The sequence below is a fragment of the Maniola hyperantus genome, chromosome 17 (assembly GCF_902806685.2).
Source record: "Maniola hyperantus chromosome 17, iAphHyp1.2, whole genome shotgun sequence".
Taxonomy (NCBI): domain Eukaryota; kingdom Metazoa; phylum Arthropoda; class Insecta; order Lepidoptera; family Nymphalidae; genus Maniola; species Maniola hyperantus.
This window is the reverse complement of record NC_048552.1, coordinates 9,406,542-9,427,169: the sequence shown is the minus strand read 5'-3', so window position 1 is coordinate 9,427,169 and position 20,628 is coordinate 9,406,542. Positions and strand designations below refer to the sequence as shown.

Below are 20,628 nucleotides of genomic sequence, written 5' to 3'. Positions count from 1 at the left end.
GTTCCATAATAATATTTTTTGGGGTCGGTGCCAATGAGGTGCCATTGTGGAGTCCCATAAAAATATGAAGTCTAGACGATTCGCGCAGCTAAAGCTAATTGGCACCGGCACCAAAAAGTATTATTATGGAACTATATTAACTTTTGTATACATAATATAATCGGTAATAAATTAAATTATTTTTCAATTTTTAGTGTTTGTGTAACGAAGTCGGTTTTTATTTTTTTTGAAAAAATTTTTTTAATGAAAATATTACAATAAAACTTAAAACTAGCCTTATCTAATTACTATACAAATCATGCCCGCGTGGAATGGTGCCAAGAATACTGGCTGCATTTCCGCGCTGGACAGCCAGGCTGATCCGTTGCGCAAAAAATGAGCCAGCCCTTCTGTCACCAGATGAGGCTATTAATCGCGGTGAAATGTACTACTACTTACTAGATTTTATACATAGCACTGTGCGGGCAAGTTTTCAGCGTAAAATAAAAACTAAAATAGTTACTGAGATTTCTTAAGCTAGTGGACTAAGAGCGCGCGAAAGCGGCTTTCGTTATTTTATACTTAAAAACTGAAAGTTGCTCTGCGTATTGTCCCCAACACAGGGAGGAACTATCAGCGACTATGAAGTTTTGGTGGCGTTGAGAGATAGCAGGTAACAAAAGTGTAGAAAATCTTATGTCAAATTATAAAATCATTTTTTTATATGTTTCCTTCGGAATGCTATTGAATAACTAAGTGTCGTGGTAACCCCCTGCCAGACGCCCTTGAAGTCAGCTTTTATAAAATAACTCGCGGGCTCTGTCTCTATAAGTGTTTAAATCATAGTTTATGACATTAATTTAAACATTTCTAATTTATGGATTAGTGTCATTGTCTGATATTTAACAGTACTTAATGATTTTGTTATTACCTACTATTAGATTTTATACGCAGTTATGGACATTTTTCGCTCTGAGTATTTTTTTAAAAATTCAGCTACAAGTTAGCCCTTGACTGCAATCTCACCTGGTGGTAAGTGATGATGCTGTCTAAGATGGAAGCGGGCTACCCCGCTGGAACCCGAACCCGATGGAACGGGATGGAAGGGGTATGGCAGTTTTTATTAAACCCACACCCCTTTGGTTTCTAAACGGCATCGTACCGGAACACTAAATCGCTTGGCGGCACGGTGTTGCTGGCAGGGTGGTAACTGGCTACGGCCGAAGCCTCCCATCAGAAGAAACGAGTATCGTATCCATCGATGGTATAAATATACTAAAATAGGTACCTACCGTGATTCATGAAACTAGGTGTTTTTTTTAAATAGACATAGCGAGCAAACGAGCAGGCGGGTCACCTGATGTTAAGTGAATCCCGCCGCCCATGAACATTTGCAGCACCAGAGGAGCCGCCGACGCGTTGCCGGCCTTTTAGGAATTTGTTGGTCCGCCCCTTGAATAACCCCATGTTATAATCTAGTGGGAACACCGCCGATGGGAGTTGGTTCCACAGTTTGCACGTGCGTGGAAAGAAGGAGTGTTGTTTAAATCAACATTAAAGACATTCATCTCATATTTATAGAGTAGTGCCTCGGGTTGTTATTCTAAGGTATTGACATTGTCTGGCACTTAGGTACTACAGCTAGATTTATACGAAGCGATGCTGGCATTAATTCTTCGACGTGAATACAGAACCTAAAATAGGCACAGTGACTCATGAATCATAGGTATTTAAATAATAATTTATGACACTCATAAATCTCATTTTGAACGAGTGTGACTGCCGAGTATCAGGCACTTTTCCGGCGTGAGTAAAAACTAAAATACCTACAATAATTCATGAAACTAGTTATTTTTGTCTATAGTTAATGTAAACTGTAAGAGCCTCAATAGCTCATCCGGTATAGGAGTGGACTGAAAACCGAAAGGTCGACGGTTCAAACCCCGCCCGTTGCACTATTGTCGTACCTACTCCTAGCACAAGCCTGACGCTTAGTTGGAGAGGAAAGGGGAATATTAGTCATTTAATATGGCTAATATTCTTTAAAAAAAAAAAATTACGTTCATAGATAGATCTTTTGTTTATGATTGAATGCTTGAATCACTGGCACTACACATAATTTATAAATTTGAAAGTGTGTTTATTGGTTTGTCCTTTAATCGCGTCCTAATGGAGCAACAGATCGATGCGATTTAATGCTTGAATACAGCTAAAAACTAGAGAGTGACATAGACTATATGCAAAGAGTTCCCACGGGTTTTTAGAAACCTAAATTCACGAGGAAGCAATCACGAGCATCAAAGTATGCACCAAGGTAATTCCTGTCTTGTCTCTAATAAAAATTAACACTTTAAAACATCATATTTTACAAACGGAAATCGAAAAATGATGTTCCCACAACCACAGTATTTTTTAAAGAGCTATTCAACGATACCCCACACTATGGGGTAGACGAGAAAAAAAAATTCCACTGTAGGTACATGTAGGCTACCCTAAATGAAAATATATACAGATTTCTAGCACTAATAGTCTCTGAGATTAACCGAGAACGGACAAACGAACGGACGGACAGACGGATGGACATTGCGAAACTAAAAGGGTTCCTTGTTTACTACGGAACCCTAAAAGGAGACACCTGGGTCGTTGGTGCAAAAAACCCCGCGTCTTACGATGACCTACCAACGAGCTTTACCGGTGCGACACCAATATAACTGCTGTAGGCAGGTCAATGGCTGTAGGTAAAGCTTATAAAGCCCCTTAAATATTCACGCGTGAAATCGAAAGGTCGACGACGCCAACGCGACGATTCGATTCCTACCCACTACAATATTGTCCTATAGATGTCGTATAGCTATAGTAATTTAAAGATATTTATTTCGTGTAGGGCAATTTGAGACTCTTCTGCCATGACAGGTCATGACTCTAGCACTGGTTGGGAAAACATAAGTCAAATAGATAACATAGTACTACGCATACAATGTATAACAACATGCTAAACATGATTAATAATATTCTTTAAAATCGAGTTTTACCCTAACAACTGCTATTACCTAAGTAGGTACAGTACGCGGCCGAAAGTAATGTACATCGGCCTTCAGAATCACATTTCGGTTTTGTAAAGCGTTGTCTCTGCCACTCATACCTATACGACGTTTTGTCGGTCTCAACGACAGGGTCAGCGCTCTATAAATCTGCTTCCTTCTAAAGTTCGATGTAAGTACATTACTTTCGGCCGCTTACTGTACTCGTCAGCCAAGTTGTAAACATGTTCCATAGCTTGAGGGCTATTAAACTGTAAAGTAAAGTATAAGGACAGCCACAGTAGTCCGAACTCCGATACCTTCTTCTTCTTCTTCTTCTTCACTTTGGGCTGGTTTCCGCACTTAAACGTTTCCGTCTGTTGTGCGTGCATTGCCCCTCCCCGCTGAAGTCTTCACTCCAGCCATCCAAGCTCACTCCAGAAGCCGAGTAGACCGCCCAGGTTGCCGAGGGTCACTCACTCCGACACCTTTGATCTCGCGGTAAATGACTCGATGACTCTTCATTAAAGGTCCCGGAATTACTAGGGCCGTCTCAAGTCGCTCCCTTACCGCATGTTTGCTCTTTCCAGATGGCTTCGTCGAACCTCTGTAGGTATCCCTACCTACTCTGTACCGTAAAGTTTTGTATTAAGAACGACAAAAGTCAACGACACTAAAATGAGATAGGTGTTTGAACAGGCTCTTTAATTAATTTCCAAGTCATTCATTAGCATTCATGAAGTTGAAGTGTCTTGATTTACTACTTGTTTTAGTTGAAACCAGCTTAGGTCGTACAGATTTGCTTAAAAGATCAATTAATATTACTTAAGTAATCTGAAAAGTCTTTACTCATTAATCACAATAATTTAAATTAGCACATCATTCATTAAAATATGTGGCCGTCGTCCGCAAATTCAATCGCGTGTTTTATTTCAAGCGCATATTCCTAGAACTTTATATGTTTGAGCAGCAGAGGTAGGTGACTGCAAAAGAGCTCTAAGGTACAAAATCGACTCGGGGATATGTGTCTCTTTAGAGTTAGTTGTAAGTAACTTTTCCTGTCATGCGCATTTTCACCAGCGTGCAGTCTGATGCGGGCCGCCCGCATTCTATCAATATGTCGGAGTTGGCTCGATTTGGTACGTCATCTACCGCGATGAGTAGAATTTGTAGACGGTAAATAAAGATTTTCTCTTTAAAGGAGTTTATTTGTACGTATCATCATCATGATCAACCCATCGCCTGCTTACTACAGAGCATGGGCCTCCTCTCGGAGTGAGAAAGGTTTAGCCATGTGCGGATTTGAGACTTCACACACCTTTGAGAACACTATGGAGAATTCTCAGGCATGCAGGTTTCCTCGCGATGTTTTCCTTCATCGTTAAAGCAAGTGATGTTTTGAGTACTAAAACGCACATAGCTCCGAAAAGATAGAGGTGCTTACCCAGGATCGAACTCCCGACCTCCGGTTAGAAGGCGGACGTCCTGACCACTAGGCCACAGCTACAGCTTTGTAGTTTGTACGTATGGCGCGCTCCAAACAAACGTAGTTTGATTCTCATTTGAATAATAACTTGAGGAACGCTCTAGGGAAACTCTTAAAATCACAATTGTTATAAAAGTACAAAGTTTATTTTCGCCTTCCTAACTACATTTGAAATTTAGATTTACTGGAAATTGTTGTCAATTTTATGGTCGACTGTACCGCGACAGGTCGAGATGGCAATCGGGGGAGGCAGGGGGACGCGCGCCCCGTACACGCGCAAGACACCCGCGCTCGGCCGCACCGGGTTAGCATGAGGGCTGTGCGTGTGTAGGTACGGGGCGTTCCCTCCCAGATTGCCATCTCCACATGTCGCTTACTATCGTGGGTTTCTCTGAATTGCGATTAAGATAAAATCTTGTATTTTGATAAAGTTCTACTTTCCAAGTTTAGATAGGTGTCATTTCTGAGTTCCCGCGGGAAAAACTTGAACTCGCGTAGGTAATATTATGTTCTCTTACTTGGCATAATTTGGAAAGTTGAGATCTTGATTTAACGCCAGCAAAAATACGTTTAGTTTTTTACTACTCAATCAGTAAACAATAATATAATATGGCACCGATTCTAAGCACAACCTAATTTTAGAGTATTCGCATGCTCTTCTTACTAATGTAATATGAAAAGGACAGATACAGTTTGACAGTTCTAAATTTAATTTTTAGATGGTAAAACCCGTGATTTTAGCGCGCAGTCGCGAACCTACTGTTTAAATTTCTATTGTGCACTAAAATTTAGAGTCTTTAAATGTGAAAGTCATGTTCCGTTCCTTTTTTAGCATTAGTTAAAAGAAAAGGATGCAGATACTCTAAATTTAGTTTAGAGAGACTAGAGAATCGGGGCCATAATCGTTCTATATTCAGCTAGCCTTGATTCTACGTTTAGAAAGAAAATAAAACACAATGTTGGCTGGGAAATATTCATTTTGTATTGAAATTGCTAACTCGCCTGCATAGTTGTCCTTAAATACCTATCGACTAAACATAGACCACCACCTATAGACGCTTAGTAGCCGGAAACCCACGATCGCCAAGCTTAGGCTTAGGCAGTTGCTTAGCATAAAAGTCGGCTCACGCCCAATCGGTACCCTCATTCCGCACATTGTCTTAATTACGTGACTTTTAAGTCCACCAATCACAACAAAGCATTCTTCCCTGTCCCCGCCAACATTTTACGATTTTGTTTTCATGCAAAACCTCGTAGTCGTAGGTATATATGCGTACTCTCGAGCTTGAATTCTCTGCGCGACTAAAATGTGAATAGAGTGGCAACCTTGTTCAGAGGGTCCGGGGCTCGGATCTCGGGCATGCACGTCTTACTTTTCGGAGCACTTGCTAGGTAGGTATAACGGTAAAGGAAAATATCGAGAGAAAACCTTCATACCTGGGATTTTCAAAAATGTGTAAAGTCTGCCAATCGGCACTTGACCAGCGTAGTGGACAATCATAGTTTTACTATGGCCTAATCCTTTCCCTTCTAAACTTTCTCATAAATTATGATAAAAATCGTATCGAAGTCCACCAAGAAGCTTAGGATATGTAAAGACAAACCTAACTAATTACTTACCTAGTAAAAAACTTTATTATTACTATCTATAGGAAAGCTTGCTGACTGACTGACTGACTGATCTATCAACGCACAGCTCAAACTGCTGGACGGATCGGGCCGAAATTTGACATGCAGAATGCAGATAGCCAATATGACGTAGATATCTGCTAAAAAGGGGTTTCTTAAAATCAACCCCAAAGGGGGTAAAATAGGGATTTGAAAAGGAATTTAAGTATATAGGCAAGAGATGTTTGAGTAGACTTTAGTGTAGCCGTGTAACAATCTTTGTTTGGAAAGCCAGGAAAACAGGAAAACGTTATCTTTTTGACATATTCAACTCAGAAGAAACAAAGCGATGAAAAACCAGTGGTAGAGGACTTCAGAGGCTCCGGGGTTTGATCCCGCGCACGCACTCTAACTTTTCGGAGTTAAGTGCATTTCAAGCAATTTAATATCACTTGTTAAGCAGTGAAGAAAAATATCGTGAGGTACCTAATGGGCATGCCTAAGAATTCTCCATAATCTTCTCAAAGATCTGTGAAATCTGCCAATTTGTAGTTGGCCAGCGTGGTGGACTATAAAACCGTTTCTATAAGAGACCCGTGCTGAGTAGAGTCAGCGATGGATTGAAATGATGAAAAGTCAAACTAGAGCTTACCCGTGATCGGCGTCCTATCGCGTCTTCGCCGGGTATCGTCAGAAAGTTACCGCTCATGTTCACAACACAATAACCGTTATATACTATCAGATAAAAATATCACTGGCAGCGTGTGTACCGCGCAATGGTCAGTCTTGCAATGGTTCTCGAGTTTATGAATGAGTGACGTTTTTAAATAGTCGACTCTGCTCCGCTTCACCCGTGACGTCACGCCAGCGTGAGTGAGATCGTCTACGATCCTACGACCCAAATAGCATATCAGCTGGGAATTTCAAGAGAGCTACATTGTGAATCAGTGCGGGAAAGTTTTCTTGGTCAACAATGATGATGTAACAGGTTGAAGGTTTCTTACGAGGAAAACTACGCGGTTTGTCTTTTCAAGGTTTTATATCCAAAAACACGCTTGATAAGCAAATTGGTAAGAGTAGATAGATGGTGGGCTATTACTGGAATGCGATAACCAGTGTCACGGTCAGTGTATTTAAGGCCAGCTAGTGGGTATACCGCTAGATATTCAGTTAGTATGAAGTCCAAAGGTAGATAAGGATGGCAAAATAGGAGTTTGAATGGCAGCGAGCTATGGAGAAGGTTATGTTAGGTGTTTCCATGAAGATAAGAACGAGAGAACCAAGGTCACTGACATAGGCCAAACCAAGTCGTAGTGACGATAGCCGTTGGAGCCGTTGGGAGCATAGCGTGGGACGCCCTTCAGTACGATGAACTGACGATATCAAGAGAACGGGAAACGGCTGGATGAGGAAGGTTGAGTATACGATATGGTGGCGCTCACTAGGGAAGGCCTATGAAGGCCCACAACAGTGGATGTCCATAGGCTGTTTTTTTTAAAAGAATATTAGCCATGTTAAATGACTAATATTCCCCTTTCCTCTCCAACTAAGCGTCAAGCTTGTGCTAGGAGTAGGTACGACAATAGTGCAACGGCCGGGGTTTGAACCGTCGACCTTTCGGTTTTCAGTCCACTCCTTTATCGGTTGAGCTATTGAGACTGTCATGTCATGTCATGTCATGGTAGTTTACTCTTGCACCCTAGTACAAATGCGTTGATAGAGTTCCACTAACACGGCAAATGACGATAGTCTATATATATAAAAGGAAAAGGTGACTGACTGACTGATCTATCAACGCACAGCTCAAACTACTTGGCAACGTTAGTTCCGGTTTTCGCCACGCGCCAAAAGAGCCGTGTCGCACAGTACTATAGTTTACAATATGATAAAATCAAACTTCTAAGTGGATGAAATCAATCAAAAGATACGGCCATTTATGCCTCACTCGCAAGGGAATCAAGACCTATAATAGGGTACTTCGACCTCGAGTTATGAAATTTGGCAAGAAGCCTATGTAAGTATATCTTATCTAAGGTACGGAACCCTCGATGCGCCACACTGACTCGCACTTGGCTGGTTTTTTACAGTTTAACAATTAACATTCCTATTTTTAATGAAACAACAGATGAAACTTCTGTTTACTAAGAATTATATGACTGTAATTATCGTGACTTTAATTCAAAACAGCTGTTATTGTATAAATACAATAAAATATTCTCTTGTCTTGGATAAACTGAAAAGAAGGTCATATGTTTTCTGGAAAACATGCTCGTTTATCAACAAAATCTATTTTGCTCTGTTGTAACTTGTAATTAGTAGGTAGGTACTGGGTATTATTATAACTTTGTATACAAAATCTACTTGATTTTACAATAAGTAGGTAGGTACTTATTGTAAAATAATAAAGAATGTCATTTCAACAAAAGTAGGTTTTGAAAATAAATAAAATACAATACTTTTACGAGCATTTTAAATATTATATTAAAATCTGTATATCCATATTACAGAAAAATATACTTACAACAATCTTTCGCCGAAAGGTCATTGTGAAATTGTTAAAAGCTGTACAGCAGTTTTGCACTAAACCAAGTTTTATGCACTTATAGATAGTAGATCAGCCCTCTATGAAAAACCCTCTATAAAGAATACTGTTTCCAAGAGTACACTGCAGTAGACTGTAGACAATGTAACTTAGCTGGATAATTAAATTAATGGTGATCATATTGGACGTCAGCAATACGTTATTCATAGATGGCTTAGACCACGCGGGCGACATAAGATTAAATTGAGATAAAAAGGTGTTTCTGGTACATAAGGATTATAGTCTAAGACCTAAGTAATTCCTATGTCTTCTTCCAATTTTATTTATTTTATCGAGTGGTTACATAATGAAGTCTAGTGCGTTTTTTGGAGCGTAACCGACTTAACGTAAGTAGGTTATTACAAACTCGTGACGATGGTAGACCCTTACCTGCGGCTTGGACATACAAATATCAGCTCGTTTGTAATAACCTCCTTACCACCCTCGTATCACAATGTACTATTGTTGAAATCTGGTAGGTTTATTTAGTTTATTTATTTATTTTATCTTTAAGTAGACAGAAAAATAGATTTTCATTTTTCAGGTTTCCATATTCACGTCCTGAGATTCTTTAAGTGTAGACACTCCTCTTAAACTACTAAGTAAAAGAAAGGCTTTATCTGATGGTAGGCTTCAACCGTAAATAGTTACTGCTTTACCGGAGATTTTTGGGTTCCAGTAAGATACTGCATAGAAACCGACCAGGGAGTATGGGTTTAATGAAACTGCCAAACCGCTACCACCTTAGACATCACTTACTACCAGGTGAGATCGCAGTCAAGGGCTACTTGAATCAAAATAAAAAAGAGACAGCTAGCGCAGATGGCCATACAAAAGTAGATGTCTGTACCGGCATCTGTACCCGAACGTAAACCGCGCTCGCCCGCACCGGGTTAGCGCGGGGCTGTGCGGGTGTGCAGGGCCTTCCTTCCCCGACTGCCATCTCGACTTGTCGCGTACTATACTTAATAGTCCAGTAACATTAAATTTGCATGCCAAGTTTCAGCCCGATCCGTCCGGTAGTTTGAACTGTGCGTTGATAGATCAAAACATAAGTTACATTAAATAAAACAAAGCAAGTTATATTTGAAATACGGATATTTATTTATATTTTCATAAAAATTCTAAATTCAATAATGTGTTTAAACATGTAACATTTACATATATGCATTTATACAAAGATATATGCAATGTTAGTGAATTTAATACTAGAATTGGAGCGTAACCTACTTACAATGACGTTGATGTGTTTCATCACATTTTACAATTAAAAATAATATTTACCAAGTATTGTCAAATGGTAAAGGGTTTTTAATGTGTCGATGAAGTTTCTATGTAGTAAAATATTTATGAAATTGAATGAATGCTGTGCGCTTTTCTTTAATACTAGCTCGATCGCATATCTTCATAAACTGGAGTGTAGTAAAAATAAAATATAAAATACCTTTAACGAAAATTACACCTAAAAATCGAAAGGTTTATGTAGATAGTCGATCCCAACGGCTTTAACAATGCAATGGACGACGGACGTAGGTTACCGACATTTGTATTATAATATACAAAATGATTCAATCGTGAATTTATTATCGTCAATGCAAAACGAGTTTTTTTAAAGTAATCTATTTATTTTGTTTAATACTTGATATTTAATTAAAGTGACAACTTTGTGGCTCTATTTTTAAATACTACACGTAAATTGTTATAACATTCATAATTATTTTGTAATTTTATTCGCAAGACATAATTTGAAAGACTTTAAAAAACATTTTATATAAATGATTGAGGTAAACATATGATTAATATTGAAATAAGTCAGCTGAACTTAATTATACAGATATTCAATTAGTTCTTGAGATAGCTTTTAAGAAGAATTAGAACTAAAATAAACAAAGACGAAATATAGTGGTTTGAAATATGTATGTAAGTAGGTACCTACATATATATTTTAAACTTGGATTTGTTACAAATTTTAATAATACTTATTCAAATATTCTCTGAGTATTTCGAGGTTGATATGCAGTCATGTTGCAGCTGGCTTATTTAAATATAGTCGTAGATAGAATTTCTAACATTCTACAGATTTATATTATACGAAATATTAACCAGACACCGAGAGCAGTATAAGGCAGAGCGCATAGTGCTTGCAATGCGCAGCAAGTAATTTTTATATGTACTTAAAAGTTAACATCTGCAAAAATCTATAGTTTACACCCTAAAACGGGAGTAAAACATGTATGTATTTTAGTTAGTAAGATATATTATTATAATTAAATAATATCAAATCAATATATTTTGTCACTTTACCTAAATACCGATAAGATATAAGTCTGAGTGGGGAATATAAATATTGGATACATTATTTATCTGACATCAATAACTATCCATTGATTGGGTACATTTTTCTAAAACAATTGTTCTAAACAACTCCTAATAAAGCACACGAGAAAGTTATAGGTAGGTAAACCTTTAAACGTTACCGCTGTAAAACAATAAACTTTTTATAATCTTTATTCAATTATTTAGGTAATATTATTTGTGTGTGTGCTTTAAAAAATAAATCAACTCTCAAAAACAAACCGACTCAGTCAATTTAAAATCACAAGAAAATCACCCAAGAAATGATTTTAATTTAGATTTAGTAAGACGAGTAAATATTTTTTTATAATAATAATATATTACTGAGATTTGGACTAGACAAACCACATTCTATCTACAGATATGTAATCCATGATAAATACTAATATACAGAAAATCTAACTCCCATGTGTATTAAGTGACGTGCTTCTCGGTTACATTTTCAATGCTACATTATTTTATAAATGAGTACGTATACGAGGTATGTACGTGGTACGGCTATATCACATGCGAGCCCTAACTCTAGGTAGGCCATAGATGCCTTAATGTCTTGAACACCGATACTAGAACTAATAAATTCAGGAATTTGAATGATCAACTTTGAAGAAGACGCAAACACCATATGACACACACGCACACATACATACACACACAAAAACAGCACACCCACACATACATTATACTACTGTGAATACTCAAGGTATGGATGCAAAATACAAAAGGAAAAATAGAATGGGTAGTAATTCAAACTAGAACCATGAACTATTTATTATGTGATTTGAGGACATAGCTTAGAAATTTTCTAATCGTAATATGTTTCAAAAAGATCTACGTATGAACATGTGAAATATTCAAATAGTAGGTATAAAAGACACTTCGGATGAATAGTGTAGAAAGTGGTAGAGTGAACTATGGCAATGTAGACTAACCATAATTATTGTACTCAGACATGTCTTACGCGAATGATAACAATGTAGCATCGAAAACAAACCTCTTAAATATTCGTGTGACGTTTCCAACACCGTGAACTTTCGACCTTGCTTGAAGTGGTTAAGTTTTAATAAATTCATATACCATTATCGCAAACAAGTACATTACAAACACGATACTAACGCTTAACGAAAAATATTTGAGCACTGAATGTCTAAGATTAGTTTTATTACTTTTAAAGGATTTTACGAAGATTTTATTTATAATAATAATGATAATTATAGAAAATTGAAGAACGGATACAGTGTCAAAATCCCGAAGGACACAAACAAATCAGAAGCGAATGTTAACAGTCAACACACAATATGAACTTTCATAACGAGAGTCCACATAAATATCCACAGTTATGATATATGTATCTCATTTTATAACAATATCACATTTTTCAATAATATACAAAAGACAGGAGACTTTAGATAACATGTTAAACAGATCAAGCGTAAAAAGTAAGAGCAAAGAGGTGATACATAATGTATTTTTTAACAATTTTTGGTACGTAGGTACGTACGTATATACAAATCTGATCACATGTAATGCGGATAACGTTAAACGGGACATAAAGGAGTTCATATAAAAGATGACGAGACCGTACATTTTACAACAAATCATACTACTCATAGTAATCCAATTTTAGAACATTCATCTCCTAAACGTGCATTAATTCGAGCATGACTAACACGCAATAACGGAAAACGTAAAACTCGCATCGAATCTCAAAATAATTTACATAAGGCCAATATTTATTTACTGTACACGTATAACGATAAGATGATTAAGTAGATAAATAATGTTGATTTAATATTAGGGGGTTAAGGAATAGGTAATGCGTCTGAAATAACGACAGTTTGGTCCATACAAGTAGAATTAATACATAAATCGTGTGTCGATAATATGTCCACACACAGCTTTAGGAATCCAGCAAAATATCAAAACGGCGACATCCATGAAACCATGACTGAAAACGTGTCTAGCGTTGCCAACAACTACGAATTATTTAACAAATCAACATTTAATGGAAGAAATTAAGTTGAGTAATAAGTATTTTTGTGCTATTTGCGATGGTCATATATTGCGAAAACAAAAAAATTTCAACGCATTAAATTTTGAAAGGAGGTCTTATTTTGCTGAATACCTAAACATCGGCGGACGTAGCAGCGTCCGGCCGCCTACGGTCAGTCTTTTTGGCTAATGATTCAAATTTGTGCAAAATATTTCTACTATCCGCGTAACTTAACTCCGTAAATTTATTTACAAAACGATTTCTCTCGTCGAGAATGTAAACGAAACGAACGAACGAGCACTGACCGGTAACCGCCGGAGCGCCGAGTGTCTTGTAGGATTCGATCTTAATTTGACCTTAAGGTAAATCTTAAGAGACATCGTCGATTCACCTCCTGCTCTCCGAAATGCCCGTTGCGGACAGATTGCCGTGGTCGCTCCGTTAGTACTATTTAATATCACAACCGGTTTACTCCAGTCGTATATGATTGGCTTGCTGAACTCGATCACGCGGTTAGTTCTGATGTATTTCACGACGGCCCTTGGGTACCAGTCGGTGCTTCCGCTCTCATTTCTGATTTAAGTTTGACGAACTCTCTTGCCACTTCATCGCTGTGCCGTTGCGAGAGGATCCTCAGTATTGTCCAGCCGGTTTCGTCCATCTTGACGCGAGTGCCGAGAGGTAGCCAGCAAGCACAGGAGCCCTGAACAAATTATTAGATTTAAAATTCCTATTCTAAAGAAAATATATAAAGTTGAGAAATTCATTCTTGGATTGAATTAATTGGCCACTAGATAAATTAGAAAGCATTTTTTAAGTGCTACACTGTGGTTAATTTGGTTGTGCATAATCTTTTAACTGAATTGATAGGTCTTCCGTCTTAATCTAGTGATACTTTTTTCCTAAGGGAGCATTATGAGAGGGATAGCAATACAATTTGATCTGCACAAAATTTTAGTTTTAAGATTGTGTAAAACAAAATTTGCCAAATTATCTCGTATATCTCTTACCTGTTCAGCAATATCAGAAAGTCGCATGACCGCCACGCCGACCAATCTGTCTTCCCGAGCGAAGCAGTAGTCCCTCACACAAACATGCAGTTCAAACAACTCTAGCTGTTCCGTTGCGCTCACCATACTGAAATATTATGTCAAATATGAATGATTTTTACGATATTTTGAATAAAGTAATGTGCATTAAATATGAGACGAAAGAGACTTTCTCTGATTGTTTTCTATGGTTCAATTTTTAAGTTTTTTAACCACCGAGTTTCTTGCTGGTTCTTCTCGATTAGGCAGGCATTCCGAACCAGTGGTAGATACATCGGACGATTTTAATTGAAATTTTAAGTTTAATTGATTTTTTGAAACATTGGGATAGAAACTAAAATTTTATCTATCACCAATAGGTACATCTCTTTAATCTATACTATTGTACTATGATATATAATATGATATTGTACTATGATGTGTATCTGGACATACCTACATATAAAAGGACGCAATTACTGATATACCAAAGTACAGCACAGTTTGGACTTGAAACTTCAAATTTTGTCTATAGATTTTCTATATAAGGTCGTTTCTACTATTCAACAAAGGATTCTCAGAAATTCCATCCGGCGTATGTCAGTTTTTTACTTACAAATGGAAAGTCTCATTGAACTTGGGACTCCAGTTGTTGCTCTTGGACTTGGTGGCAAATTTCCTTTTCTTGTCGGCGAGGTGCGGCCCAATCAGATTCACTTCGATGAACGGACGGAACATGCCGCTGGCGATCACCCACTTTAGGTCATTTGCAGCAACCACTGTTATTGATACAAAAACATATTAATAAACATCACTAATTATTCATCACCAGCCCACTTCTGGGCACGGGTCTCCTCACAGAATGAGAAGGGTTTAGGATTAAATTAAAGGGATAAGTTTAGCAGAAAACTGCGAATTGGACATTCTTTTCAGGATTTCATCGTTGTTCATTTCGCCAAGGAGCATCACTAATCTTTCAGTATGTTAAATTGTAGTGAAATTCTGCGTGCGAGTTTTAGCTTTGTCTCTGGCCCATACCCTGACAAAATAATGCTAAACATTGATATTATAAGAAAAATTTAAGTGTCTCCATTGACTTAAATATTACTTCGTATTGACAGGGTTATTGAACAAACAAAATGGCTCCGACTCATTGGTGCTTATGCACCAATGCAACCTCAGTGACGTTTGGATTTTAAACGGGTCGTTCATTAGTGTCTAAGAGGTGGCGCTGATTTATTAGGTTTCCAAACCGTGAAAAATTTTGTTCGCTTGACCATATCTTGTCATTTATATCGATGAGTGTATCTGATTTGAATGAGGCTCGTCGGGTTTTGATTTTTGTGGCGCACCTTTTTTTTATTCAGATAAAATCAAAAGAAAACATACCTTTAACCGTGATCTTGTGTTCTCCCGTGCCAGGGTGTGTGAAAAGATCTACTTGAAGCGATACTTCTCCCACGCTGCCTTCTTCCGCTACTGCTGCATCTAGAAAGACACCACGCATGATAATCAGATTTAGATACAATTTTAAATTTTAGTATTGATAGGTATATATAAGTATACATATTTACGTACATAAGGTAGCGCACTGGCGTAGTATTATGTGCGGTGATGATGTGGTCATTAAGGGAATCGCACAAAAAAAAAAGTATTGCAGCAGAAAAAATAATTTTTAAATAGGTATATTTTGAAATCTCACCCTGATTTTGCTGACTGGTAACAAACGTTCTGATCAGCGTATCGGTAGTTTGTGTGTACAGACTCAGCGCGTATCTCAAAGACTGTAGCTCTGGGCTTTTCTCCAGGAAGGTCTTCTTCAAACCATTGCCACCAGCGTGGAAGTATAGCTTGATGGTATCCAGCGCTGCATCTAATACTGCACATTGCTTAGGCGTGAGACTCTTCTCTGCTGATAAATGCTGTGGAAGGATTGGAAAAGTTAATCCAATTATTTCTTGATATAAAGTACATCAGATACCCTCAGATAAATGTTAATCTTAAACTGATTAAAGCTTATGAACCATTAAAAAACTCTGAGTAAGTTGAGTAAAAGGTATAGTAGAGTTAGTTAATCAGCCATTATTATGGATATGTGAAGTCATGAGTTTTACCCGTTTTTCCCATCCAAATGACAGAAAAATTAAAGAATTACGCCAAAGATCAGCTTACGCTTTGTAAGAAAGGTTACTTTCAGTTTTAAAAGCCTCTAGATTCTAAACTAAATCGGCGATTATTATTTGCCTAAGTTTAATTTTAAAGGTACATTTAATTTTATGGAGTTCTGGTGGAATTCGTTTTTAATGACGTACCAAGAAGCTAAATATAGCTATGTGTGGAATGGTACCAAGATCGCTGACTGCATTTCCGCACTAAACTGCTAAGCCGTTTAATCTCATGTTTGTTATTTTTATAAAGGATAAACGTTTATAACTTTTGAGTTTACGTGGGTGTTTCCAAGGCGCCATATCAAATAAACAGAGTTTCTATTTCAGATACATTAAAAAGCGTTAACTATCAAATCAAAAGGAAATATTTGACTGATGACTCACCTCCTTCGAAATATCCATGACGCCGGAAAGAGCATGTTTGACATCCTGTTTACCGACCGAGCTCTTGAAAAGCTGCGTCATGTCTTCGATCTTCGCGTTCGCCGCTAAATTCTTCGCATTGTTCGTGAGATTCTTGAGCATCATCTGATTAAATAAACGGAACGGAGTTATTTACGTAAAACAAGACAAAAATGTTTTATGATGAAGAGCGAGTAGGTAAAAAAATATGAAAAACTAATCTAGTTTCCATGTTATTTTTAACTTTATAAAAATGATGATCAAGTAATGTAAAAGCTTCTTACTGAAAAAAAAACAAAAAAAGATTTTTACAGTGCGTGCTGTAGAGACAAGTAGAGCATAATGTACCTACTTACTTTAATACCTACTTTTATAAACACAATTTTATTGATTTAAAAAATTGCAAGCATACAACATAATTCCAACCATAATATTATATGGTCAGATAATCGTACCCGCAAGGGATCCTTAACACTATATTTTTTTTTCAATTTAAATTAGTTCTATTGCAATTTATTTTTTATTGTGGTTAATGAAGCAGTTTGCTACTATCAAAACGTGCTCACCGTCTTATCAGTCATAGGAGGAAGCACCACAGTTTTCTCGAGTATCTTCATCACAATCTTCCACAGTTCTTTCAAAAGCCTCTTGAGCACAGTTTTCTCACAAGATTCCGCGTACATTGTAAGCGAGCCATCCTGTATTTGTACAAAAAAAGTAAAATACAATGCATTTGTAACTTCTAGTTTCTCGGCCTATTTATTTTTCGACATTACTCTTTACCACTTTCCAATTTCGCAGATACTAGAACAAAATTGCAGGTTTCTAGATTTGAAGCGCTGCCAGTTTTACATAAACTATATGGTGGAGGAGAGGTGCTCTCTCTCCTATTAAAGAATAGGAGAGAGAGCACTTCTCCTTCTAACCTCTTTAGGTTTTAGTTCAACAGTGGGACATTAATGCTGGAGTTACCATCCAATCCACAGTACGTGACAGAAAGTAATGTACATCGTCATTTAGGAGGAGCGTTAGAGCCGAAATGTCATTCTAAAGGCCAATGTACATTACATTACGAGTCATGCTAAGAACTTAAGCCCTGCTAAAATTCTAAGAAATTGTATTCCTTAGATAAAAATATTTACTATCATTCTAGTCTTCATAGCGATGGATGTCAGGACTTTCCATATTCGACAATCTTGTGCCTCTTCACAACACATCTTACTACTTGCACGAGGACACTTAACTGATTGCGTTAAGTTTTAATGCTGTCACTTTTTTGCAACCGCATTATGCTCTTGCCAAAAAGTGACAGCATTACAAAATTTAACTAAATCAGTTTAACTGTCCTTGTGCAAGTAGGCTTAAATTGATGATGAAACTTACCAAAATATCCATCAGCGGCCTCAGCACCTCATCAGCCTCGTGATGCGCGGGGGGCTGCGGCGCACCAGGAACTGCCGTACCGCCTCCCACCTTTTGTAGTAACTCCCCTAGCTCCTTCACACTGGCTGTTATCCTTGTTTCCAGGCTGGAAATAACTCATAAAAGTTCACAATTTTTCATGGAAAATTGTAACAAACATGTTGAGTGTGTTGCAACTTGCAACAACCAAATAAATCTAAAATAGCAATGGTTCATTCAACCGCATCCAAATTGCAAAATTGTGAAGTTGGCTTGCAGTCAAAATGCAGATCGTCTGTTTCGATTCTTAATAATAATACGAAAGTCAAGCTCTCTAAAAAGTATCTCCTCTTTACTGGCATACAGGAAGGAAGAGCATAAAATAAAGGAAATATTATGAAGAAAATTCTACCATACCTGATAGCAAACATAGATGCGAGCTCGTCCAACGTGCTATTGAGGCTGGCTTGCAAGTCGTTCAAAATATCGGCGGCATCTCGTTCGAGCTTCGTGCCACCCATTGCTTCAAACATCTTCTCTAACTGCACTCGGAGCTGCTGTATGTTGTTCATTAAAATGCAGGCCTAAGGACAAAACGTTTGGATAAATTACCACGTTACGTTTAATTAGAATATGCTGGACGCTGGTATACCAAAGAGGCAGATGAGGACAGAAGAGGGAGAGGCTACCCATTAACAAGATGGTCCGATCAACTGAAGGAGTCCAATGCGTGCCAGTTCTACACCATCTCTAAAATAGCCACGGACAGAAGGAAATGGAAACAGCTGATCCATTCGAGGCTGGGATCTTACCAGGACTACGATCTTCAGTGATGAAGGAACGGCCGGAGAGATAGGTACACCAACATTAATTTCATTAGATTTTGCTGAAGAACCGAGATGGGTTTTGGGCAAACAAAGACTTCAGCGTGTACCTTTGATATCAAGAAAAATGCAAACATACCACTCTTTCCTCCTTCAAATGCTCAGGAAACTCCTTTTTCACGATATCCGCGTACGCAACCAGCACTTTGACGATGGTCTTCGCAAACCTCTTCATATATCGCTTCCATATCTCCGGATCAGGACACTCCAGTTTGGACACCACATCGAAGCACTGCGTGAGTTGCGTGAACACATCCACCACTGAGTTACTGAATAGTGCATGTTCGCTAGATTTTTGGAACTGTAACAAAAACCTTGGGTTAGTTTTCTTGGTTTTTTATACCAACGATCGTTTTCAAAAAGATGGGGATTTAATGAAACTACCATACCCTTTTCAAGTTAACCCGCTTCCATCTTAAACTGGATCATCACTTAACCCCAGATGAGATCACAGACAAGGGCTAACTTGTGATTATATGAGTAGGTATCTCAAGCTTACCCCGTCTCTTTTATCTCTGTTGAAAGCACCGTTGAGGTATTCTAACGACACGTCATCATTTTCATTGAGCCACTGCATGACGAAGGGTTCAAACCACGCCGGGTACTCTGGAACTGCACCACAGTATGGAGGAACGTCCTTAACGTAATTTGTATGTAGCCATTTTACCTGGAACACAAGATTTGGTAAGTAATAATTAAGTTAGTTATTAACAGATGTCTGGCGAAGAAGCTGCTGATGTACCTGGCGGCAATCAGTATTGGACGGGAGCAGTAGGTGATGGCGATCACAATAGACCGTCAACGGTCAATGTGATAAAGGGCTTGCAAGTATTTCTGCACAGCTGCTAATCCCGAGAAGAAGAAAAAGAAGGATATGTATGGAGAAGGGAACCCTGATTAGGAGCCAGTTGTTCAAAATCAAAATCAAAAAAATCAAAATCAAATAACTTATTCAAAATAGGTAATAAATTACACTTTTTGATTCTCAGATGTTTGTGATAATTTTTACGCAAACTTAAAATTAAAGCTGCGAGGGTTCCAAACGCGCAAAGGTTTGAGAGAGCCCACAACAAACATACCTATCAATAAAATAACAACCGAACTTTAGTTCAGGTTTAAGCAATGATCACCAATTTTATAAGAAGAGGCACCATAAGCAGTAGAAGAAGGATAATGGATAAGTAATTTTAGATGAAAAGGATTGCTTCAACGCAATTTCATATCAGTAGATTGTGCTAGCTAAGCAATATATAGAATCAATTTGATTACACGATGGCTTGTTGGAATGACTTTGGAGATCCAAAGATTCTTTTCCTTGTACGTGTATTGGAGAGGATATCAAGTTGTCGATCCCAACAATAACCACTAATACCTAATAATCGTAAGTCTAACAATTGAAATAGTTATTTTATTTTTAAACATAAGCTATTTGTGCGGAGTACCAGTCCAGTAGTACTGTATCCAAATATTATATTTCTTTAGTTTTATTTATTTATCATATTATTAAAAGCTGGCCTGAGTTATTCATTACAAGACTGCCGGAGTCATTAAAAACAGATTTTTCAATTAAAGTATACTCGGCGCTAATAGCGCAGATTATCTAGTAAACAGCTAATCGTCACATTGCATGTCCCCTTCAATTTAAAAAAAACTGAACATTCTCTAAAAAATGGTTGAACCGTGGTAATTACTCAAATCATTAGCAAGATAATATTATCTATAATAT

General features: G+C 37.7%; 2 protein-coding genes across 11 annotated transcripts in view; both read right to left on the bottom strand.

The window, feature by feature from the left end:
• Positions 1-8,745, bottom strand: part of LOC117990113 (actin-binding Rho-activating protein-like) — a 31,651-nt gene extending 22,906 nt beyond the window's left edge. The window contains exon 1 of one of the 2 annotated variants that reach the window (XM_069504211.1): positions 8,615-8,745. In XM_069504211.1, coding sequence (XP_069360312.1) covers positions 8,615-8,638 — 24 coding nt within the window. In that variant the 5' untranslated portion in view covers positions 8,639-8,745. Of the gene's footprint in view, positions 1-6,745; positions 6,911-8,614 lie in introns of those variants that run through there. The other variant, XM_034977564.2, reaches the window with a different exon arrangement.
• A 1,009-nt stretch (positions 8,746-9,754) lies between these two features.
• Positions 9,755-20,628, bottom strand: part of unc-13 — a 394,380-nt gene continuing 383,506 nt past the window's right edge. For all 9 annotated transcript variants that reach the window (XM_069504114.1, XM_069504112.1, XM_069504113.1 and 6 more), the window contains 11 exons: positions 19,402-19,569; positions 18,982-19,203; positions 18,436-18,602; positions 18,001-18,145; positions 17,184-17,315; positions 16,600-16,743; positions 15,750-15,969; positions 15,437-15,535; positions 14,664-14,826; positions 14,030-14,156; positions 9,755-13,722 (listed from right to left, as the gene is read on the bottom strand). In XM_069504114.1, the coding sequence (XP_069360215.1) occupies positions 13,549-13,722; positions 14,030-14,156; positions 14,664-14,826; positions 15,437-15,535; positions 15,750-15,969; positions 16,600-16,743; positions 17,184-17,315; positions 18,001-18,145; positions 18,436-18,602; positions 18,982-19,203; positions 19,402-19,569 (1,761 nt within the window). In that variant the 3' untranslated portion in view covers positions 9,755-13,548. The remainder of the gene's footprint in view (positions 13,723-14,029; positions 14,157-14,663; positions 14,827-15,436; positions 15,536-15,749; positions 15,970-16,599; positions 16,744-17,183; positions 17,316-18,000; positions 18,146-18,435; positions 18,603-18,981; positions 19,204-19,401; positions 19,570-20,628) is intronic.